The sequence below is a fragment of the Crocuta crocuta genome, unplaced genomic scaffold (genome assembly GCF_008692635.1).
Source record: "Crocuta crocuta isolate KB4526 unplaced genomic scaffold, BGI_CrCroc_1.0 scaffold64, whole genome shotgun sequence".
NCBI lineage: Eukaryota > Metazoa > Chordata > Mammalia > Carnivora > Hyaenidae > Crocuta > Crocuta crocuta.
This window is the reverse complement of record NW_027530640.1, coordinates 1,796,729-1,822,532: the sequence shown is the minus strand read 5'-3', so window position 1 is coordinate 1,822,532 and position 25,804 is coordinate 1,796,729. Positions and strand designations below refer to the sequence as shown.

Below are 25,804 nucleotides of genomic sequence, written 5' to 3'. Positions count from 1 at the left end.
ACTTGTGTTGGTGGTATGGACAAGATGACTTTTTACCATCAGAATTTCCTCTTTCTACACAGCACACACATCAAAACAGAAAGATTCAGAAACTGTCTTGACCTCATGAGGAAGATGCCGTGGACTCTGGGTGAATTACTTTCTTTAGGTTTTTGTTGTCTTACCTATGTCATGCATAGGAGAATAAGCCTTAACATTGAATGTAGGATGTAATATACTTTGAATGTATATATTAGATTATAAATCAAAAGATCAAGATGCTGGAATTTTTGGTGATAACCACAAGACACCAAATTCACCTAGTGTACACACTGAGGTGTGTGGATAGGAATTCTAAACCCACTTACTTACAGGCCAGGCAGGTAAGATAAATGTCTTAAGCAGCCTTAAGCTATAAGCTTTCTTATGACAATTGGAAATGGTGAGGCCTAGTGGGAACTGTAGAATGCAACCTCACCCTCTTAAAAGCATTTACTTTAAAAGAAAGAAAGTGGGGCACTTGGATGGCTCAGTCCGTTAAGCATCTGACTCCTACTCTCAGCTCAGGTCTTTATGTCAGACCCTGCACTGGGCTTCATGTTGAGTGTGAAGCCTAAATTAAAAAAAAAAAGAAAAGAAAAAGAAAAAGAAAAGAAAAGAAAAAAAGAAAAGAAAAAGAAGGAAAGAAGGAAGTGAGAGAGAAAGAGAAAGGAAAGAAAGAAAGAAGAGAAAGAAAAAAGAAGGAAAAAAGAAAGGAAAGTGAAATAAGGAACAGAAAGGAAAAGAAAGGAAGGAAGATAATAAGTAAACAAAATGTAATGAGCAAACAAAACTCAAAACACTATTCTGGCTAAATCCAATAAATGGGTCTATTGAATATAGACAACTTTTTGTCTCTTGGTGTCAAATGAACTTGAGAAGGAAATTACCTATGGAAAATTATGTTTCCTATAAATGGAAATGGAGGCTGACCTGAGAAAGAGCTATAGTTGGTGAGTGCCTTTATTTCTGTAACTACACAGAGATGGTGAGTGTTACGAAAATTACAAAGTGCTGGGGGCCATAGGCCTTTGTTCTGATATTAACTAGTTGTAAATTTGAGATTATATAGCTAAAACCTACCTCATGAAGATTAAATAAAATCATCCTTATGAAAATATTTTGATTATAAATTTAAATATAAATGTTAGGTATATTCCTATATACATAACTGATGGCTAGTAAATGCAGGTCCCTAACAAGACAATAGGGCTTCCACTGTTTGTGGTTTCTTTCATACCAATTTGATTTAAATAGCAGCTAGGTGTTAAGACACACCTTGTTATTACAAAATCACCAATTTTATTAACATCTTTTTCTCTTTTTATTTTAAGTTTATTTTAAGAGAGAGAACATGCACACATGCACACTCATGGGTGAGTGAGAAGGGAGGTGGAGAGAGAGAGAGAGAGAGAGAGAGAGAGAGAAGGAGAGGGAGAGAGAATCCCAAACAGGCTCCAGGCTGTCAGCACAGAGCCCCACTAGGGCGGATCCCATGAGATCAAGAGTCTGAAGCTCAACTAACTGAGCCACCCAGGTACCCCAGCTTTTTTTCTTTTAACAAGAACTCACTGTTATCATTGTTTGGACACCATGTGACAAAGAGTTAGTGCTGGGATAGATCTTTCTCTCCCATTCTCCTATCATCCTTTGCCTATGCTATCATCATTTTGTGGAAAAGGTGATATCAGATAATAAACCCTTGGCAAGACTTATTTGTGGCATTTAGGAAAAGGGACTTCAGAAGTTATTAGATAATATGTCATGTGATTTTCCCATCCAGGAATAAAGAATTGGACATTTTGGGATTTGAGTACTAAGGATCTTCTTTGTTAAACAAAAAGCAAATGAATATAAACCTTATAGATAAAAATATCAGACATTTTAATGTCATCTTGCTGCAGGTTCATGTTATTGGGGATCTATTGAGAATCTGATTCCAGATGTTCAATTTCTTCAGGAAGCTGAGAATAAGAACTGTTTTTGATTTTGTTGTGTTTTACCATAAAAGTTCTCATTTTATGAGGTAAGGAAAATGTCATGGCCAGCCCTATCTTTGGCTGTGAACTTTGTCCCAGTGTACTAGTACTTTTATTTTAAAAAGGTTATTTCCTACTTGAACTTGATTCTCCTCTGTTAAGCAAAAAGGTCTCTTGTGTCTGGGAAATCTTAATAAAAGATGTTGTTGTTTTAGCAGGGGAAATTTTTCATAATGATTTATTCTTTACAATTTCCTTTTTCCTTCCACAAACTTCTTGAATCTCAGGCGTTTGATTCACCAAGTCCTTTAAAAATATTTTTCTTACATCTTTTAGGATAGTTTTGTCTGTAGTAACTATACTTGAAAACTGCCCAAATAAATATTATTTTCACTTAAGCCTGCAACAGTCATCACCACTTCTCTATTTGTTGCATTACACCAACAATTTTTTGCTTCAGTGTAAGTAAAAGAAAATGATTGGATTTGGGGATAAGCAGGGAGGAATGTAGGAGATAATTAAAAAACTTGATTTAATTCATTCTTTCCCGGAAATGCATTTAGGCAGAAAGCATCATGATTTCTTTGCTTTTGCTGAACTTCATTGAATCCTAGGGTACCCACTTCACATTTCTGGACTGGTTTCTCCAATGACTAGCTTTTTTGATAGTCCTTAGCAAGTCCTTTGCTATAACTGCAGCTGGCCATGAAAGTATTTGGAAGCACAGCCACATAATAATGAAACTAAATTATTAAATCCAACATGTATTTATATTAGTTAAACATACCACACATTCAGTTGAACTTCTGAGAAAAGTTAATGACTGGTGAAAAAAAAAAAAGAGTTAAAACTATGCATGCAGTTCCATAAATGTTTTTAGAATGTTAGAGAAGGGCTTGAGTTACTTGTTTAATGTGTTAATAATCTGGATTTCCGGAAATCCAGAAAATTATTTTTTCAACCAGCTTTGTTACCTGATGATTTCCATTAAGAAGTAAGGTCCTCAGCATGCTACTTGTCTCATTATATGTACACCAGATATTTTAAAGATTTTAGGCTATTTCAGCAGCCTAACTTGCTTGTAAGCAAATAGACATTGCTCCAGTGTAGGGGTGCAATCTGATATTAGTTCATCTGAACCAGGTGTTGGGCACAATTTAAGGCTTAACTATTCATTTATTCAGAGGAATGGCAGAAAATGGAAATGAACTCTGAGGACATACAGTGGTGTAAATATCCGGCTAGGAACATGAATTTTCCACTTAGGAATGCCTCAGAGCCCAGCAATACCTCTTTTGACTACACCCCTCCCCCAGTCACCCCCACGCCACACTGTAAAATCTGGATATTTAAAGAATTCTTATTACTAAGATGCCACTAGTAGAGATCAGTCTTTTTCACCTTCGGGCAGAGTCTTTTCCCCACTTCTCATTTGGAGATCACCTGGACCAGAGTTGAGATAACCCAGATCGGCTTCTTGCAAGGATGGTTTTGTGGGGGAATAGGAGCCTTGATGCTTTCTTCTTCATTGGCTTGTCTTGAATATTTAGAGGGAAAGGGCTCAATTAATTATTAACAGCAGTTCCAGCTCCACCTGTTACTTTATCTCCACTATCAATCTGCTTTCATACTGAGGGCTAACCAGGGCTTTAGCCAGGGGAAATTGACCTAGAAGTTAACATCCGCCTATGTGGGATGTTGATGGGATTTTCTTTTCTCTCCTTCAGTATTTTCCATCGATCTCACAACCCCCCCCCATCCCCCATATCCCTTGGGATTAAGACAATCTCTGGTAAAATAAAGAGATGGAAACTTGATTATCATAACAGATCAAAATTGTAGAGATAATGATTTATCTTGGAGACAGTCCACTCTTTAGAAACTAAAAGGTTTAAAGTTTTCTCATAGAAATACTCAGTGAGGACATGCCAACCATCGACCATGTTGTAAAAAACAATAGGCAAAACCTCAAGGTTGGAACAGAGAGACCTAGTCAGGGCCAGACAAATAGATCAAAGAGATTCTGGGGTTGGAAGAGATAAGGAGAAAGGAGCAGAGAAAAGGGATTTCTGAAGTGGATTCTGCAGAGGCTGAAACACACTCCCTGGAAAAGGTTCTTTAGGAACCATGGAAAAGTACCTGGATTCACTTTCTGGGGTAGGTGTGTATTCACAATCAGGGAGTTGTAAATTGGTTTCATTTCTGATCATTGACTGTAAATGTTCATACTTACTGACCTTGCATTTGAAATAATGAGATTATGTGCAAATAAAGGAAGATTCTAGCTTTGTATGAAACAGAACCTACTGGTAGAATCTATGAGTTTTTTTTGCAGTGAACATCTAGAGTCAATATCGTAAAGCTATTATGAGCCCAAAACTCAATGCTTCCTTTTTTTTTTTTTTTCCTTAAGTCAAGTTTGGAATCTTTGTTTCATACATAGTCAGGATCCATAATCAGATTATGTGCTGGTTGCATTTGATCGAAGACTGCTCCCACTGGTTTGCAAGGAACAATTCTCCTTCTGGGATTGACAGAAGGGGATTACCAAAGACTCAGGATATGAATTCTTAGTGATTACTCATGTTCAGTAAGTTTAAGAACCTTTATTAAAGCAGTGCTAATCAGGTTTACTCTGTGTTCACCCACATTCCCTCTTCCATTTCATAGCTCCCTTATATTTAAGAATACTCTTGTGTGTCTGTGAACTCTTGAATGATAAAGGTGGTGATTATCATATTTGATGTGATATTTCTAACATCTTCTGTCATATCTTGTAGATAGAAGAGTTTCAGGGAGTATTTATTGAACTGGTTGAATTGAATCAAGAAGTAGTAATGCAGTTATTTTCATGGGACAGCTAGAGCTATTTGTCTGACTCATACAGTACCAGAACAGTAAGAATTAAGTACCAAAGTCTCCCCCAAAGTTAGTGCTGAACTGCTCCCTTTGGGTGGGAAAGTTTATTTGAGGGGGATGTGTGAAAGAGGAATATGATATGATTTCTTGTAACTCATTAATTACAGGGTAGCTTTCCTTTGCCCATCCTGTTTTTTCTGACATGATTTTGTGCTGTCCACACCTCCTTGATACAATAATAACAGAAGAGTATATTTTGCTTTCGTCTCAGTTTTGATCCAACGGGAAAAATCACTGTTGTCTATTTTCCTAAGGAGATGTTGTCCCAGACACTTTTCCCAAAGGGCCACAGTACTGATTCATCCATTCTTTATTTATTTTTATTGCTTTGATTTTATGTCATTTCAACCCTTGCTAAATGTTAATGAAGCACATGCCATAAAGAAATACATTCTAGAGGACATGAAAAAACAGACCTCATGCCAATGATTCCAGTCTTCAGAACCCTAACATTCCCCAGTTTCCCAGTTGGAAGCTTGCCTTCCATGGCAGTTTTCTGTTCACAGATGTGCCGCTCACAGATAACAGGATTGGTGGCACCTTGCAGTGTGACAAACCTCTAGTAAGAAAATGACACTATGTTTTTTGACCATCTGTCTAGTTGTGTGTTTTTCTCTCTCTCCTACAGTTATCTGGGATGTCTAAAAACGTAGTATCACACAATTGTGTGGGTTACCTGACTGCTGATGTCTGAAGGGGAAACATGCCAACATTGGTTGTGAAGACTCCCCTTTGTTTTCCAACAGGCACATTATAGGATACATTCAAACCCATCGTGTTGAAATTGAGTTTGCCAGTGGTGAGACTAGCTGGGTTTTGGACTTCACAATGGTGACACTAAATAAACATTTATTTTCATATTGGGGATCCTTACATATCCTCATCAGAGACCACAGGGTTGATACTATTATTAAGGCAAGTTGGGGCTTCTTGTAAACATTCAGGAGAGTCCTCAACTTCTTGGAAAGGATGGGACCCCTGCTCAGCTTCCAGCTGCTGAATCTTTCTTTCCTTTTCCTCTAAAACTTCTTCCAGCTGGGTGATCTTTTCATTCTGAAGAGAAACCTGCGTCGACAACTCCATAATCAGGTTAATTTTTCGATCACCTTCTTCCACAGGCGGGAGACCTCCACAGGGCTCTTCCTGAGGGTTGTCTTCTAAAGCAAACAAGAAAAAGAAAATCTGAGCAGTTTTAATTGGATTTCCCAGAACTCAAAGAGAGGGAAGATGGAAAAGCTTTATTTCTCACGTTCTTAAAAGGGAACACAGATGTTGCGTCATCTGGTCAGATATACCAAGAATGGAATCTGGATCCGGTGAGGGAAAAAGATTCTGGGTGCTTATGAAAAAAGAACTTGGAAGCCTCTAGAGAGGGAGGAGAATCAGTCTTTGCCAACTGTTTTTTTGTACACATTTAACTTTTAATTAACCATGGGAATGAACCGTCCTTGAAAATTGAATCTATAAACAACAGCTATCCCAAGTTTCATGGTATCCTTTTGCCTAAGAATCTTTAACAAGAGTGACAATCAAGTAGAAATATACTTTAAATTTAATCTTAACTCAAATAGAAAGAAAAGTTGTTATTGCCCCTTCTGTGGGAAGTGATGAGAAAAGGCTATTATTTACTTGACCCAAGTCAGCTTTAGAGTTGGTAGAGGTGTAATTTGAGGTGATCTAGGAAAACTTACAGCATAGTATCTTCCATGGAGATTCTCTCTCTCTCTCTCTCTCTCTCTCCCCCCACCCCCTCTCCCTCTCTCTCTTTAGGTCTGAAGGCTTATAGCATTTCTTTCATAAAATCACAAATAACCCATAAAACTTATGCTTTAAAATTTCTCACCCTTCAGATAAGGATCAAAGCCTTAATAAGTTGAGAGAAGCTTCAACAAAGAGATAAACTGTTAGTGGCTGATAGCAGGGAATCCTTTAAAAAAAAATCTGGTACCATCACAAAACCATCACAAAAGTTACCTGCTGAAAGAAAACCTCATCCTATTAAACTGTAGCAAGACTCCCCTCCTTACTACTCTCATCCTGAAATTTCCACCATTAAAATCATTTCCCTGAGTTAAATGGAGGGAAGACATCAGCTATAAAAAGGGATGTCAATGACTTGGATATCACTGTAGGAATACTCAAACTAATAGTGTATAAATTCATGGTATTAACAGTTAATCATTAGAATTAAAGGCCCAGCATTTACTCAGTCCTTAGTGAAAACCAACCACATAGTACCTGTACACCTGCTAAAGACAGGGCAGCTTTGCTGTGATATTCCATTCAGGAGGGGAATATCATCTTCTCAGCAAATACAATTTTTTTTTGCATTTTTTTTCTAATTTTCCCAAGCAATCATGAGATGAAAGCTTGAGCACTGAATTATACAGTGGGAAGGATGCTTCTGACCTTAGAAAAGTGATGAGGAAAAGATCAAGCTGTTCTCTGCTCTTAGAAATTCTTATTAGCAATATACAATATTTTAAGAATCTATGGAGATGTTTCTGTTCTGAATCTTTGAAATTTTAACATAATATTTATGGAGATGGTAGTTGATGTACCTTTCTTTAAAAGCAATGGAAAACATCTCCACATCTCAAAGGAGCATTTAGTTTGTTGTCTCTGCGATAGGCTGTGCTTTCAGACCCAGGAGAGTCAGTCCATTTGGCAGGAGGCCTTCATTATCTGCTGGTACACCAGGGCCACACCTTTCCTTTAATCTGACCAGAGCTATGCTGTCTAATATGGTAGTCACTAGCCACATGGGGCATTAAACAATAAAATGTGGCTATATGAAATGATATGTACTGGAAGTGTAAAATACACATTTGAGGGGCACCTGGGTGGTTCATTCTGTTAAACATCTGACTTTGGCTCAGGTCATGAGCTCACTACACCTCAGTCAAGCCCTGTGTCTGGCTCTGTGCTGACAGCCTGGATCCTGCTTCAGATTCTGTGTCTCCCTCTCCTTCTGCCCCTCCCCATCTCATGTTCTGTCTCTCTCTCTCAAAAATAAACATTAAAAAGAAATAAAATACACTTTTGATTTTGAAGACTTAGTTTAAAAGAAATGTGAAATATGCCATTCTATTGTAAAAATTGGTTCCATATTTTAGGTATATGTTGTGCTAAATAAATTTTATTATTTTTCAGAAAGAGAGAGCGCACGCACAAGCAGGGGAGAGGGGCAGACAGAGAGAGAGAGAATCTTAAGCACGTGGAGCTTGATGTGGGGGTCAATCCCATGACCTTGGGATCATGACCCCCTCTGAAATCAAGAGTCCGATGCTTAACTGAGCTACACAGGTGCCCTAATAAAATATATTTTTAAAAATTATTCACTTATTTTTACCTTTTCAAAAATGTGACTACTAGAAATTTAAAATATCACCTGTGGCATGCATTTGTGGCTCTCAGATTTCTATTCATGAGTGTTGGGCCAGAGTTTCCTTTTGGATGAGCACTTTCTGAAACCCAGGTGTAGATGGGTCCCTCGTAGATGGTCCTATTTAACCTGAACAGTTGTTAATTGGGAGTGAGGATTGTTGGCCCTCGACCAGTAGTGCACAGCTCATTTCTCTGTTACCCCTGAAGGTGGATGCGTAAAATCCTGGGTTGGGAGAAAGGGTTCTTAGGGGCTGAAGTGAGTTCCTACAGAAGAGGAAAGACAGGAAGTGGCAGCAAGAGGCAGTAAAAAGACAAGAAGGAAAGGAACGGTGAGCAGTATAGGGAAGGCTGGGCATCGGTAAGGCTCAGGGATGGAGAAGGCCCTCTGGAGCCTCCCTCCCTGTTGTATGTGCCTGTCCTCTTTCTCTTTGACCCCTTCTTCAATCATTTCTTGCTCTAGTTTTTCCTCTCTTTGCAGGAGTAATTTTCTACCAATTTGCACAATAAAAGAGTTTAGTGCCATTACGGAAGGCAAACTGGTCAAAAGTGCTTGTTTTGTTTTGTTTTTAATAATGCAGTAGAGGTGGAATAATATGTTCATCTGATTCCAGTGGTAAAGGGGTAAAGACACAGCAGGACTGATTACACAGGCAGTCACTGTTAGTAGGTCTGCATCCTCTGTCTCTGCCCTCCCAGGAGAGAATCGTGTAAACAGAGGTAGAAAGAGAATGAGGGAAAGAAAAGCAGGGTGTCTTGGTCAGCCTAGGCTACCATAACACAATACCATACCATTGATGTGGTGGCTTAAATTACAGAAATTTATTTTCTCACAGTCCTGGAGGCTGCTGCTTTGAGATCAGGGTGCCAGCATAGTTGGATTCTGGTGAGGACTCTGCCTGCTCTACAGAGAGCTACCTTCCCACTGTGTTCTCACGTGGTTCTGAGAGAGACCACAAGCGCCCTGATGTTTTCTTTTAAAGGCACTAACCTCATGACCCCACCCTTGTGACCTCATTGAAACCTCTTTACTCCCAAAGGCACCGTCTCCAAATGCTCTTGCATTGAGGTTTGGGCTTCAAATTTTGTTGGGGATACAATTCATATGATAGCACAGGAAAAAGGCAACTGAAAAAGGAGAGCCCAAGGGCTTTGATTCCTACTGTATTGTTTTCATGCATTAAATGAAAATGCTGATAAGGAGATAAGCTAAAGTACATATATATACCACATCTTTTGATTCCACATACAAGTGATATCATGCAGTATTTGTCTTTCTCTATCTGACATATTTTACCAAGGATAATATACATAAAAGCTGAACTCACAGGAAAAGAGTTGAGTGGGGGTTACAATCAGGGTGAGGGGTGGGGAATGGAGGAAATAGAGAAGTGTTGGTTAAAGTGCACAAATTTCTAGTTATAAACTTCTAAGTATCTAATGTGTCATGTAATGGTAATAATTAATAATACTGCATGGCATACTTGAAAGTTGCTGGGAGAAAAGATCTCAAATATTCACTCCACAAAATGGAAATGGTAATTATGTGATGGGTTGGTCTCCTTAGCTAACACTATGGTGGCAGTCATTTTGCAAAGTACACATGTATCCAATGAACACATGGTACATTTAAGCCTACACAATGTTCTATGTCAATTATATCTTAATAAAACTGGGGCAAGAGATAAGTATATATGCTAAGAAGGAAATTTTTCATACAGCTGTATTTTACCATTTAGTATTCCACCATTTAATGACCTCTTCACACGTGTAATAAAAAAATATTTTTAAACACATTACATTTCTTAACACATTACAAATCACAAAAGTGTTTTAAATCTCAAAAGTGTTTTAAATCTCTTCAGTAAAGTGGGGCACTCCAGAAGTCCCACATCCTATTTGTAGTGGAAATAACCCAAGGCCACCCCAGTGATTTGTCCGGAGTCTACCACTAACCTTTGCATGATTTGGCCTGCACTATTCTCCGTGAGTCCAGGCTCCCTTATCTGGAAGCTCCTGGCATCTCTACACATCCCCACATCTCAAACACTGGTGGTCTTTCCTAGATTTTCACTAGCAGATGAGATAGTCTTGCCAAGGTTGGGTCTACCTGAAGCATGGAGGATCCTGTCATCTGACCACATAATCACAGGTTTAGCCCTATACCCAGGGGCTCCATGAGACACAGAGAAAAGGGAAATTCTTCTGCCAAAGGGAGAGAGCAAGCCTAATTACCCTCAGCCAATGTATGAAATCACAATTGCTATAGTTGCAGAGGTTTTTATTAAGCGCATGCCATTTTTCATGACTGCCCCTTTTTCCGCTTCAACTTAAAATAGGTGTGAATGAGGATGATGGCTTAGGATCATGGCAAAGAGGAGGCCAGAGAAGAGGTGGTGACAATTGTGCATGCTTAAAAAAGTTTAGGAAAAAGACAGACAACAGGAGCATTCTTCTGCCCAGAGCTGGGGCAGACTATGCTCACTTTTCTTTTCTTTTCTTTTCTTTTCTTTTCTTTTCTTTTCTTTTCTTTTCTTTTCTTTTCTTTTTCTCTTTAAGTTTTATTTCAATCCAAGCTAATTAAGATAGAGTATAATAATGGTTTCAGGAGTAGGATTTACTGATTTATCACTTATGTATAACACCCATTGCTCATCTCAACAAGTGCCCTCTTTAATGCCCATCACCCATTTAGCTCAACCCCACCCACCTCCCCTCTAGCAACTCTGTTTGTTTTCTGTACTTAAGAGTCTGTAATGGTTTGCCTCCCTCTGTTTTTATCTTACTTTTCCATTCCTTCCCATATGTTGATCTGTTTTGTTTTTTAAACTCCACATATATATGTTCACTTTTCTATGTAGCCTTGAAAAGACAAAAGGCAGAGAAGAAAAGGTGGCATGTGCATTTGGCCATTTCCAACTTCTCATTATTAATACCTTTAAAATTTTAATGCTCTTAGTAAAGTGCCACTTGACAAGTTATGTCAAAAATACTATAACTAAGAGTGCCTGGGTGGCTCAATCACTTTAGCATCTGACTTTGGCTCTGGTCATGACCTCACCATTTGTGGGTTCAAGGCTCACTATGGGCTCTGTGCTGACAGCTCAGAGCCTGGAGTGTGCTTGGGATTCTGTGTCTCCCTCTCTCTCTGCCCCTCCCCAACTCGTGCTCTGTGTCTCTCTCCCTCTCAAAAATAAACAAACATTAAATTTTTTAAAATACTAATAACTAAATAGATAACAGTAGAGGCAGTTATAGTTGGAGCAGCTTAGATACTTAAGACTTTGCTTAGAATGTGTATTTTGGGTCCATCTGATCTCACCTGTATAGGGATTATACCTGCAGTATCTCAGCTGATGCTTTTGTAAGTGAGTGGCTCTCAGACATTGTGGTCCCTCAAGCTCTTTGTAGGTCAGCTGCCATTTGTAATCAATGAGTAACTTTGCATTTTACCTTCAGTGCAGCTACATGTTGTTAGAGAAGTAACTGGTGGGTAGAAAGCTGTGATGGACAGACTGGAGGAGAGCAGGACACAGCCCGTTGCTAATTAGAGAAAGGACATGGGGTGTAATGCTAGGTTGAAAGACCTACATCACATGAAAGCCTTGCTTCGTGCATCTGGGAAGTTAATAATTTCATGTTGACAGTGATATATTGCTGAAGGGTGACCTAGTAAATGTCTGGGAGGCTGTTTTTGGATTTTTAAATACTTGTGTCCAAAAAAGGGATGTTCACCTTTCGATCCCTTCATGAATGCCACCACCCAAAAGCATTCAGTGAACAGAGAAATGCTAAGAACCACTGATCTAGTTTCTTTTTTCTTTTACTTTTATTTATTTATTTTGAGAGAGAGAGAGAGAGTGAGAGAGAATCCTAAGCAGGCTCAGTGCTGTTAGCACAGAGTCTGATGTAGGGCTTGATCTCACAAACCGTGAGATCATGATCTAAGCCCAAATCAAGAGTTGGATACTCAACTGACAAAACCACCCAGGTGCCCCTGACCTGGGTTCTGATTCACATGCCGAGAACAGTGGGAAGCACACTTTTCCCTGGCCAGGTACCCACAGTCATTTTAAACATTAATTCACCTGCAATTAGTCACTGGGACCCTGCACATCATGAATGAGTCAGACGTGTTCTTGGCTTGGCTCCTGTAATCACAGTTCCGCAATTGGGGAGGGGAGAGGCAGCTCAGAGTTAGGCCCAAAGGACATTCAGGATTCAGCCTAAACAAACATCTCCGCTGAGTACTACCTCGTGAACGTTTACTTTTCTCTCTGCTTTTCAAGCTAATGACCAAGGCTGCCAAGTATTTACTCAATAAGAAAGACTCTTCCTGGTGAGGTGATTATATACCTTATTTCATCAGAGCCACCCAGGATTACTGTTTGGCCTAAAAGACTATGTCAGCTTCCTCCTCTGTACAGATGCCCATCACTCTGACTCACCTTCGTGTGGTTTTGGAAGCTGTGTATATTTCTCAGTAACCACACAGGAGTCCAGTTTCATCTATTGCCATACTTGGACTTGAAAATTGGCTCATCCTAGTAAATGTATCTGTGTCATTACTTGAATAGTAAACAAAACTTCAACAACAACCTTCATACTTTTCTGTCCTTCTATAGATGTTCACTGTTACCATCTGAGAATGGTAAATCTCTGAAATAAATGATTCCCTTATTATTATTTTTTTTTTTGCATTTTTATAGCACAAGTTTTTACATCTTAAAAATTAGATTAGCCTTGGGGTGTCTGGGTGACTCAGTTGGTTAAGCATCCAACTCTTGATTTCAGGTCATGATCTCAGGGTCCTAGGATTGATCCCCGTATCCCATATTAGTGTGTAGTCTGCTTGGGGTTCTACCTCTGAACCTCGGCCCTCCTCCCCTGCTTGCGCACTTTGTGTCTCTCTCTAAAATAAATAAAAAATAAATCAGGTTAGACTTACTACTTGAAGTTTTCTCTCTTCAGTGTTTTTTATTCACATGAGAGATCATGACCTGAGCTGAAAGCAAAGTCAGACGTTTAACCAACTGAGCCACCCAGGCGCCCCTGCACATCTTGTTTATTGAAAGGGTTAATTCTCTCTTGCCCAGCACATGTACTACAGTTTAAGTATTCCAATAACTTTATGTCTGGTCAGACTGCTTCTGCTACTTTCACTTTCAATTTGGTTTCCTCTCTTCTCATAGAGGTCTCATTGAAATACAAGTTGCATCTTAATAGTCTTTTTTCCAAAAGCCTCCAATGATTTTTCATCTCATGTAAACTAAAAACCCATCTACTTATACACTATATGATCTGGTCCTCTTTTGCCTCACTGACACATCTATTCTTCCTTTCATTGTTCCTAATAGACCAGGCATGTTTGTACCCCAGGGCCTTTACATTTGCTATTTCCTCTGCTATAATTGTACCTTTGATGCATACATGGCTAGCTTCCTCAGTTTCTTCAGGTCTCTCCTCTCCAAAGTCACCTTCACCCAGTAAGACCTAATTTCAACCCAGCCCCCACTGCTGGACAAGTTAAATCGCTGTTGCCTGCTTTTTTTTTTTTTTTTTTCTGACATGCTATATCTGAATGTTTTATTTTTATCTTCTTGGTAGTGTCTCTGTACCTCACTAGAACAAGAGCTGAATGAGGGCAGAACTCTTTGCTTTGTTTACTACTGTAATTTCTGTACCTAAAGCAGTGCCTGGCACATGTGTTAGGTCATTTGTTAAGTGAATAAATGAATGAAAGTTAAGTATATATGTGATACAAAACCATTGTAGCAACAGCCAGTCCAAAGGTTTCCACTGTTGCATTATTAGGATGGTTCCTAGACTTCCTCCCCAGGTACATATTTTCTTCACACAAAGCTTTTCCTAATGCATTTCCCCCCAGATAATAAACTTTTGTGAATAGACAACATTGCACTTAACATCTATGAACTGAAGTTTTTGTCAAACAGAAAAATGGAAACGTTAGACTGGATCTCTTCCACATCTGTGATTTAGATTCTGTGAGCTACAAAAATGGTTCTCCATGCTGGCACCTGGGGAGTTGCATCAATAAAGAGAATCCAAGGATTCACTGCTGAAATTCTGCATGAGCAAATCTAGGAGGGTGTCTGGGAATCTGTAGCTTTACAGAGTGCCCTAGGTGATTTTGATGATCAGCCAGGTTTTGGCATTTCAATTTCTGCTGACCTGTAATAGGCATGGCAAACTAAATTTTTGGCTAAATCCTAAAAGGTAAGTCAGAAATCTCCCAGGCATGCCTCTTCTTGACAAAGCTGCAGTACACACAGCAGAAGAGAAATGACATCTGTTACACTCTCAGTGCCTCTCCCTTGTTACCTGACATAGCTCTGCCTGTGAATGTTACCAGCTGACTGACTGTATCCATAGTCCTCCCCTCCCCCTCCCCACAATTAGCTTAAATCTTAGCAACATCTTGCCAGTTCTCACTTGACTGAATCATCTCCAGAATCCAGAGAAAATGATGAGTGTTTGGAGATTTGTTTGTTTTTGCTTTTGTTTCTCTCAGTGGACAGATGGATCTATTTCCTCACAAATTGGTTGGGAAAGGAAAAGAGTCTCTCTTAAGAGATCTCTTTGCTTGAGAGATCATGCCTTAGAGGCAAGTAAAGTGACTCACCAGCTTCCATAAGAGTTTAACATTTGCCGCCACCCAGAGAGGGCAAACAAAATCACCTTCTGTAGATCTGAATCCAGTATTTTCTTTCTGGAACCTGTTGGCATCAACTGATGACGCCCAAGAAGACTTACAGAGGGATATATGAAGGTACTAGCTTGGGAGGTGGGAGAAATTTGTTTGTGTGGAAAAACATGTGAGGACATCTCAAAGATGGTGCCACAAAATGAACATATACTGGTACATGATGGGAGGTGGGGGAAACACCCATTGGCCAGATACTGTGTGGTGGGCATAGTGCAGCTCTGTGTCCCCCTTCTGTCTACACCAGTAGGGTAAATTGTTTCATCTGGTGAAGGTAGAACAATGTAGGACAACTTACTCCATTGCTGCCTTTCAGGGCAGGGTGCCTTCCCACCCTCTTCAGGGTCTCAGATCATACCAGATTGTTCTACAAAAAGGAGTTCTTCAACAAGATTGAGAAACAACACAAACACTGTGAGCATCACAATGCACATGAGTTATGCCAAGAGGTAGTCAATCTAAGCAGAAGAAAAGTTTTTTTGGAACCTCTTTTACTTTTTCCTATGAGCAGGACCTGAAGTTCCCTCCTGTAAATCTGCCTCCTTTGAAGAGGATAGTGGTTTAAGCACAAAGACTGACAGCCTGGCCAGAGGCCCAAAAGTGAAAATGGACCCTGGTAGAAGAAAAGGAAATTTACAGGAGGGAGATATGTAGGAGATGATGAGGAAAGAAGAAAAAGAAGAGATAATAGATGAAAGAGTGTTTGATGCTTATTTGCAGTGGAATCAGTATGGACTAAAAGTCAATGGGAGGAATAAGAGTAAAGATGATTATCACTTGGACTGCATTGTTGCCCTAGAGTGTAACAGTGAGACTCTTCGCTGATTTTCTTCTTGATGCGCAGAGGTTATATGAGGCTAATTCTATGGAATGAAGAAGGCCAACTTAGTTGTTTGCATTGATATTCAAACAGTTTTTTGTTACAGCTTCTGGTGTTGCATGGCTTTGAGAAGCTATATGATGCTATAGTAAGAATATTATTGGCAGTGTTATTCTTTGAAAATGACAATAAATGTTTGTGAGTTTTTTATGAAGAAAAATAGGATAAAGAATGCTTCATTTTTGTGAACAGGGGGTGCAAGTCATTTTGATTTGGTTGTCTTGACAGTGCCATTAAATGTGCTCATAACAGGACACTTGGATGCAGTCATTTTTGTGTAAAATTTTGAGCGACGTGACAACTATACCTCATAACACATGGCTTCTTTTCTTCCTTAAGTTTTATTGTGTCCCTCATTTTCTTCCTTTTTATTAGCCCTGGGATGATAATGACAGCAGCACTGATTTTTACGAGCCTCTTAGATTCAGTGCTAGGACTAGACTCAGCACTTTCTGGATAAAGATAAGAAATCTATGCTTAAGAGGTAATAAGTAACAAAAAATACTATAGTGACAATGACTCTTTTTTTGACCAAACTTTATTTAGGTTCCCTCTGAACCCTTTTACCTGCTATTCCTCATCCTTAAACCTTGTCTTCAAGAGCCCAGTTGCAGAAAGAATTCTGCTAACCCACTTTGTGGAGAATCCCCACGCTTGGCATCTGGTCATCCTCCATATCTGATCAAATTTCTCATCCTCCACCACAAACTAGGTGACATCTGGTCACCTTGGCCTGCCTTCCCTTAAACTCATTTCCTATCAACACCCTGCTACCCCTCTGCTATAAATCCGAACTTGCACTTGTCATCTTCAGTATCCTCTCCTCTTATTGTGTTAGTCTCAACACTGATTTCAGTAGTCCTCAGTAAAGTCTTTCTTACTGTTTCAACAAGTGTCAGAATAGTTTGCATCCTTAAAGATACCAGTTGAAGGATCACAAAGGATTGATTTGTTGATTTATTTTACCCTGGAATACTGAAAATGATACAATCAACTGTTGCTGGTACTGGCCAGGTTGAATTTTTACATTATGCAGAATAATTCTCTAAGTGGTGAACGCTCCTTCATTAGAGAATGACATTGCTGAGATTAATTACTGAGACTTTTAATTATGTAAAGGATCAAGCAGAGGAAGCTTTTAGGGCTCCATCCTTAATTCTCAATAAGCTTGTCAGAGTACTTTAGAAATAGGGAGGTATGGTAATCAGAACAATGCCCTTCCCTCCACAAAGATGTCCACAAAGTTGTATAGAATAATGGACCCCCAAAAATGTCCCCAAAACTGTGAATATACTATCTTATATGACAAAAGGGACTTTACATATGTTTAGAAGTCAAGGATTTTGAGATCGGGACATTATTCTAGATTATCTGGGAAGATCTTATATAATCACAAGGTTTCTTAGAGGAAGAAGGTGAAAAGTCAGAGACAAAGAAAAATTCCTGAAGATGTTACACTGCTGTTTTGAAGACAGAGAAAGGAACCACAAGCTAAGAAATGCAAGTGGCCTTTAGAAGCGGGAAAAGGCAAAGAAACAGATTCTACCTTAGAGCTGCTATAAGGAACACAATCTGTTGATGCCTTGATTTTAACCTAGTGACATCTGTTTTGGATTTCTGGTCTCCAGAATTACAAAATAATAAACGTATGCTGTTTTAAGTCACTAAACTTGTGGTAATTTCTTACAGCAGTAATAGGAAGCAAATATAGATGGGAAAACTAACAAGTATCTGAGTAATGAGAAGAATCTATCCATTATAGGATTCCCAGAAAGCCCATTTAGGTGCACAGTCATCAAAGACTTGGATTTCAACAAAGGGCAACTGAAGGTTTTCAAACATCCAGAGATGTCTGGATTCCAGGCCTTCTTGCATCTTCTGGAATCTTAGGCCATTGTTATTTTCTCTTCCTTCTAAATGTTAACCTTGCTACTGGCTCCAAGCCATTAGCATTTAAATGTACTCATTAGGTACCGTCTTAAAAGGAAATAAAACCCTTTCAGTGCTTAATGACCTTTCAGCTATTGCTCTATCACTATTCGCCTCTTTACTGTCAGATCTCTTGGAAGTGTCTGTACTCTGACTCCCTTTCCTCATACCTTTCTCTTTGTTAACCCAGTGCACTCTAGCTTTTGTTTTCCATTATATTATTCAGCTTGGCCTTGCTGAACATACTGATGTCACACAATCCATTGGACTTGATTTAATGTTCATCTTGAATGGCCTCTGAACATTGGCAGTTGTTGACATCTTCCCATAACACTCTTCCCTTGATTTCTGTAATAGAACACTCTGCTTTCCTCCAAACTTTCTGACTACTCCTTCGGTTTCATTTGGTGAGTTCCCCTTCAGAGTAATTACTGCACGGAGATCCTTAAACTCCTAGTCTTAAGCTTTCTTCTTTCTCTCTATAGATGTTCTCTGTGGCCTTGGTTGCAATCTATTTGGGTGAATTCTGTCCCAGTTTACAACTAGATGTGAGACCTGTGCTCTGAACTTGGGGCTCCCTCCATTGAACTCATTATGTAACTTCCAAAATCGATTTCCTTTCAGTATTCCCTAGCTGAGTAAAATGGCAGCATCACACATCATCTCATTAAAATCAGAAATCTGAGCGTTATTTTGGATTTCTCCTTTCCTCTCATCCTCTTCCATCTCTCTTGGCACTAAGTCCTATTGATTCATATGTCTAAATAGCTCTTAACTTTGCTTAATTGTCTCCATACCCATTAGATCAGGCAATATGCTCCTGTAACATCCTTCCACTTGTACTTGTCATTCAAAAGCTGTGTTCTTAATCTCCATGGGGTACTATTTTATGAAGAACTTTCCCAGACTCCATTATTTCTTGGTGTTAGTCACTTTTATGGAAATATAATAGATGGCTATAAGGAACTAATTGTTAGTGGTACCCACTTTTTGGATAATACAAATGGGCTTTACAGTGACACACCTGAGCATTTGGACCTTTTTGTTGGAATCTCCAAGGTTTAGCTCAGAAGAGACCAAGAGAAATGAAGTTAGTTTAAGTGCATGAGAGACAATAGCAGAGTTGAAGTAGGTAGGAAAATAGCAAAGTGCACCCTTGAGAGGAATAGTTCACAGAAACAGGTACTGCTTATCAGTCTCACCTCCTATACAAGTCTAACTTCTTTTTTTTATTAACGTTCTTGTACTTCTATGCAACTTTCTGGTGGTTCACATTTCACAGTAACAAGACAGCAGTAAGAAATGGACTCAGGGAAGGGTGAATGCCTAGGGGATGTCTTCACTAAGGTAAATTGGCAGCATAAAAATGCTCTGTTTTGACAACAGCGTATGGAACATATGGTTTCTTTCAATTCCTCCTCCTGATGGAATGCCATTCCAATTTTACCAGCTTGATTTTATTTTTTTGAAATGTCAAGATGTAATTTCATCTTCAAATTACAAAACATGATTCAAACGTGATGGAGAAATTCCCCATGAGGGAATTCAAACAAGCTTTTCTTTATTTAGGAAGCCTTCTGATATTTGGTACAAATGTTAATCTTCATAGATGTTTTCCCCATTAGTTACCTCTTTCATCATGTAATTTATATGCCTTCCAAACATTATCAAAGCTAATGGCAGAGGAGTTATTTTCAGGGTGGGCTTAAATTGAAGGCACTATAGGGAAGCAGAAAAAAATGTCTAAGTGACTATTGAAATTCTTAGTAAGATGTTTCTATTCTGATAGTGGGAAGTTTTGTGATATATTTTAGATGTATATTAGTATTTGAAAAATAATATGTATAATTTTTAGAGGTGTCAAAGAACTTACGTAGCTATGATTTCACTTTTTCTCGTTTTTCTTTGTCACTCCCCTTCATACTTGTAAGAAATGAGGGAAAGAGAGAAAAGGGAAGTGATAAAAGAAATAAACATTTATGGAGTACATGGCGCCTACTGTGTTATTTTACTAAGAACTTGCTCAGCAAATCACATAAAGCAGAGTAAATGTTTATGTCTTGTTTTCACTATTATGGCCACTACTACCACAATTCTTGAGTAGGCACAGATGTGAAATATGTTGGCCATTTTTTGTCCTTATCAACCCACCCACCCCCTACCATCAGGTCCCCACGCAAGCCCAATGTAAGCCTTGTCCCCTTGGCGTCTCCTCCTGGTCTGAAGTCACAACTTATCCATTGGGGGTTATATTCTGAGCATTTCTCAGCTGTTTCTGGAATATTCCTGGCTTTAAAGCAACAAAACAAAAGGCTGAGTGTCTCATTCTTTCTGTTTCCATCTATTATTAATTTCTGATTTAAAAACATGCTAAGATAATAGGAATCCTAGGAACTGGAAGCAGGATTACCATTAAGACTTGTGGGCATTTACTCTGGCTACTTTCCAAGATGGCCCTCCCAGTGTCTTCTGGTTCTAACCACCTGGATAAACAAAAGCTTAGGGGCACATTAATTTTCAGCAGGGTAAGTTCTCATTTTGTCTCTAGCTTAAGATATATAAGATAAATAATTTAATTATTATTTAAATTATTTAATGTGAATTTATTGGTCACCTCTTTTCTTCAAACCACTTAAAGTGAACCATCAAATGGCAAAGTATACCTAAAATTGTGAAAGTATCTGTTACTTTTTTCTAAGTAGAAAAAAAATTAACATTTATTTATTTTTGAGAAACAGAGAGAGACAGATAATGAGTGGGGGAGGGGCAGAGAGAGAGGGTGACACAGAATCAGAAGCAGGCTCCAGGCTCTGAGCTGTCAGCACAGAGCCTGACATGGGGCTTGAACTCAGGAACTGTGAGATGAGATCATGACCTGAGCCAAAGTTGGTCGCTCAACCGACTAAGCCACCCAGGTGCCCCAAGTATGTTACTTTTTAAGACCCATTTTGGCTTTAATCAATTAAGATTATTTTTACTAGAAATTAGTCTCAAGGAATTAATATTATATTATGAATACAGACAGTACTCAAGTTATAATGGCTCAGCTTAACAGTTTTTTGACTTTATGATGGTGTGAAAGGATATACATTCTGTAGAAACCATACTTCAGATTCTGAATTTTGATCTTTTCTGGGGCTAGTGATATGGAGTATGATACTCTCTCATGGTGTTGGGCAAGGAGCTATGAGTCACAGCTCCCTATCAGCCACATAATTATGAGGGTAAATAACTGATAGAGTTATAACCACTCTTTACCAATGTAGGCATTCTGTTGTTAACTTTCAGTACAGTATTCAATATATTACATGAGATACACCAAAATTGTTCACAAAGTAGTCCTTGTGTTAAATGATGTTTCCCAGTTGTAGGCTAGTGCAAGTGTTCTGAACACATTTAATGTTGGCTAGGCTAAACTACAATGAATGCTGCATAGGTAAGTTATATTAAATGCATTTTTGAGTAACAATGTTTTTAACTTACAATGGGTTTATCAGAACATAATTTATTATCAGCCAAGGAAGATCTATACATTAATCAGGGTGATTTCAACTCCAGATAACAGAACAGGTGACTATCACCAACTTAGACAATGGGGCCTTTATTAATTATTGCATGTAAGGTGAAATCTGGGGAATTCCAGGGTTAGCTCACTTTGTGGCTCAGGAAAGCCAGGCTGGCTTCTCTTGTTTCTCCCTCCTATTTGCAAGATGGCTGTATTCTTCACAGGATGTTGTCTAAAAGTTGGAAGAGAAAGGAAAGTCTTGTCTGCCCTTTTTAAGTGTTAAGCCTTCCATGATGCTCTCAGCAGAATGTACCTTATATACTTTTGTCCATGTTAAAACATATTCCTAAAGAATCCTGTGACAAGGAAATGGAATCACTTTGATTGGTTAAAACTAATAAACATCGATATTCTGGGGTGGGTGGGTGGATGAGGTTACCTGAAGCACATTATGTGCCTAAATGATGAATAATGTTGGAGTTGTATTAAGAAGGATGAAGAATAGTGTCTTTTATGTAGCTGACGAATAGCATCTGCCACAGTGAACAAAATTGTTAAAAATGCCAATAGGGGCCCCTGGCAGGCTCAGTCAGTAAAGCGAGTGAAGTGACTCTTGATCTCAGGGTTCATGAGTTTAAGCCCCACCTTGTGCGTAGAACTTACTTTTAAAAAAAGTCAGTAATAGTGTATTATTCAATAATACTTATGTCTCAAAAAATTATGTCTCAAAAAAGCTAACTCTAACTGGCTTAAGTAATAAAGTAAATGTATTAACTCCAGAGATGGGGTTAATACAGACAAGAATTGAACTGGTAGTCCCAGTGATATAACTGAAGATCACTTGGTCTTTCTGCTCTTTCTTTACAATGTCTGCTTCTTCCTAAGCCTAGTAGGACTCTGGACTCTGGTAGCCAGATGATTGCCACTGTCTTCCTGGGATGACTCTCCTTCTTTCCGCTGAGGGTCTCTATCCTATTTACTAAAGAAAAACAGGATGCTTCTCCTTTCTCCCCACCCCCNNNAATCATAAACAAATATTCCTCACATTCCATTGACTTTTATTAGATTACTAGCTCATCTCTCAACCAGTTGATGGGCTAAGCAATTGATGTTTAAGCTTATATACATTTAAAGCAATGCTATTTATAACAGTAATTTTCCTTCTTTCTTTTTTTAAAATATTAATTTTTGAGAGAGACAGAGACAGAGACAGAGAGAGACAGAGCACAAGTAGAGGAGGGACAGAGAGAGAGATACAAAATCTGAGGCAAGCTGTACACTCCGAGCTGTCAGCACAGAGTTCCACACAGGGCCCAAACTCAAAAACCACAGAATCATGACCTGAGCCAAAGCTTAACTAACTGAGCAACCCAGGTGCCCCATATAATAGTAATTTTCCGATAGAAGTGGAAAACAGTCAGGAAAACACAATGAATGAATGAATAAATGAATGATGAATAAAGACCTCTCTCAATTTTTATGAGTTTGATATTGTAGCCATTTCCCTAATAAGAGTTTCAATCAATTGAATAATTGTCGAGAAGATAGCTTAAAATCAAGCACATCATAAAAATCAAATGGATAGGAAATATCTAGTAAAAGCCACATCAGCATCAAAATTCTAGCAGAATAAGAAGCCGGTTGTTTTGGATGCAATTTGTTGGTTTTGAGAAAGACGAAGTTATTCATTGTGACATTTTGATATTGAGGAAATTGAATTAATTATTTCTTGGCTAAAGAACACACACAGAATTCAGTTAGTTTAGGTTTGAATTTGCCTTTGATATTTGTCTATCATGTGAAGAGACTTTTTAAATAATAAGAGATATTTTAATAGCATGTACTTTCTAGTGTATAAAGATGTTTAGTGCCCAGAATGTCAACATTACTAAAATGACAGCTAAACATGCCATAAAGTAAAAAAAAAATTGACATATATTTATTTGTACATTTTAAAACATACCCTTGGACAAATTAATAGTGTCTAAGAGCCAGCAAGAGAATTACATAATTCAAGATGGGAAGAGAGAGTAGTTCCCAAAAGATGCAAGGGGAGGGCTTGGGGCCTACACCTACACAGATTGCTACTGTAATAAGTACTTACACTTGTGGACAAATCAGCCCCTCTGTGTATCAGCCTCATCATTTATAAAACAAAAATGTTTATATAATCAATGAATGATTTTTTTATTCTAGAGTCCTCTGATTGTATTAGGGACTTTGAACTTCTGGCATACATTCTACACTATTTTGCATTGTTTACATACTGTTAGTTTACATGCTGCCATTTAAGCTCCTTATCCTGGGTTTAACAGCCCATGCTACATCTGTATTGCCCAGTAGCAGGTACGTGATAAGTCCCAGATTCTTGCTGAATTAAACTGGAAGCAATGATGGTGACTCTGACCCTGTCTTCTTTAATAGATAGATGGGTAGGAGTGAAGAGCTTATTTAGTATTCATCTAATATCACTATGACCTCAAAACAATTTTCAGTCTTTTCTTACAGAAAAACAGCCCAAAGTGCCAAAGTTGAGCAGAAACTATGCATCTTAAGGTTTTAAGCTTCCTGGAAATGATGAGTCCTATGCATGATAAACCACAAAGTTAGATATTTGCTTGATCATGAGTCTCTCAAAGGTGGAAAATAAGAATGCTGCCAAGTAAGAATTTCAATTAAAATTGTAAAAAAGAATTTAAATTGGTTCTATATTAATAACTGCTATCATAAATGTCATTATAACTTAAAACCTCAGATTATCATCTATCTGCAAGGATGACTTAGGGGTGCAGATGTCTGTATCTGTGCATGTGTAAACAAATTTCTGTATAGTCCAAAAATATCCAGAGAGAAAGTAGATAATGTGACATGGGAAGTAATGGGAGTAAGTGACTACTATCCAATGGGGAATCCTTCATCTGGACTTAGCCCACCTGAAAGTTGCACCCTCTATCATAATAGCCCATCCTGCCTCTGCAGTCAGGACAGATAGAAGTACAGAGAGACAGAGAAAGAGACAAAAAGAAAGAAAGAGAGAAGGAAAATGAGACCTAGTGAGGAAGTATAGTAAAGGAAAAAACTACAGGTCTGAGCAGTCACTGGGCAAATTGTGCAGAGGATACTTTGCAAACTAGGGACTCTCTAAAGTCCCAGCACGATCTTGTGCAGTAAACAAAGTAGAATCTGCTAGAAAACTTCAGTGACAAAAAGACTCTCTGCCTTGAGGGAGAACTTCTTCAACTGCAGATAGAGTGAGAATTCTCTGCTTTGTGCACAGTAGCTCTGATATGAGAGAGTGACTCTACCATATACAGGCTGAAACTGGGACAGTGCAAGGGGTAGGAAAGAGCAGGGAATCTTGCAGATCAATGGTAATGATGCAGAATATGGGCAGGAACAGGAAGAGTTGTTTTCTTATCCATAAATTCCTTAAATTGGGCTAGGAAGTAATAAAAAGAACTACATGGTTTGGGGGGCACCTGGTTGGCTGATGAGTAGAGCATGTGACTATTGATCTTGAGGTTGTAAGTTTGAGTCCCACATTGGATGTAGAGATTACTTAAAAAAATTTTTTTAATGTTTTATTTATTTCTGAGAGAGAGAGAGAGAGAGAGAGAGACAGCATGAGCAGGGGATGGTCAGAGAGAGAGGGAGACAAAGAATCTGAAGCAGGCTCCAGTCTCTGAGCTGGCTGTCAGCACAGAGCCCAGTGCAGAGCTGGAACCCACGAACTGCGAGATTATGACCTGAGCCAAAGTCGGACACTTAACCTACTGAGCCACCCAGGTGCCCCTAGAAATTACTTAAAAATACAATCTTAAAACAAAACAAAACAAAAAAAAGAACTACATGGTTTGCTCAAGGTAACTAGAAAACTGTATATAGTGTGTCCCATCGTATGGCTTTAGGCTTTCCCAATCTTTCATCTTGACAATGTTCTGAGTCAAAGAACCTTTTAGATGTTGTTAAAGATAGGCATGGGAACCGGGTGGAAGCATCTGACTCTAGCAATCAAGTAACTGGAGAGGTAAAACTGGATAAGCAGCATCATTTTCCAAGTGCTGGTGGAATCGGTCATGATCCTATCTGGATGTGTCACACATTCTGTGTGCATACACACATTCTATCTACACATACAGATAAGTGTGGCCAGGAGCTGGAGAGACCAGTAAAATAGTACATTCCACCAAATGCAAGGTTGTTAACTACCTTTCCATCAATGCTATACTTCTATATAAAAACAAATTAACATAAAAGTTTGATTTCTAAAACATCCAAATGGATTAACATCAATGAGAACAGTGTAAACAAATGGAATAATATAAATTAGCATTTCTGAGTGGGGCTTATTTATTTTGGAGATTGGGACTCATTCATTCATCCCAAAAAGTGCCTCTTAGTTAGGTCTTAGGGATAAAACAGTGACTAGAAACCAGTCTACATTCAAAGGGAAAATATAAATGCTC

The 25,804-nt window shown here is 38.7% G+C and overlaps 1 protein-coding gene and 1 long non-coding RNA gene across 3 annotated transcripts in view; one reads left to right on the top strand and one right to left on the bottom strand.

Moving 5' to 3' along the window:
• Positions 1-25,804, top strand: part of LOC144235361 (uncharacterized) — a 455,442-nt gene that overhangs the window by 130,336 nt on the left and 299,302 nt on the right. The window lies entirely within an intron of this gene.
• Positions 5,749-25,804, bottom strand: part of CCDC192 (coiled-coil domain containing 192) — a 200,707-nt gene continuing 180,651 nt past the window's right edge. The window contains 1 exon segment of the mRNA XM_077768915.1: positions 5,749-6,073. Coding sequence (XP_077625041.1) covers positions 5,787-6,073 — 287 coding nt within the window. The 3' untranslated portion in view covers positions 5,749-5,786.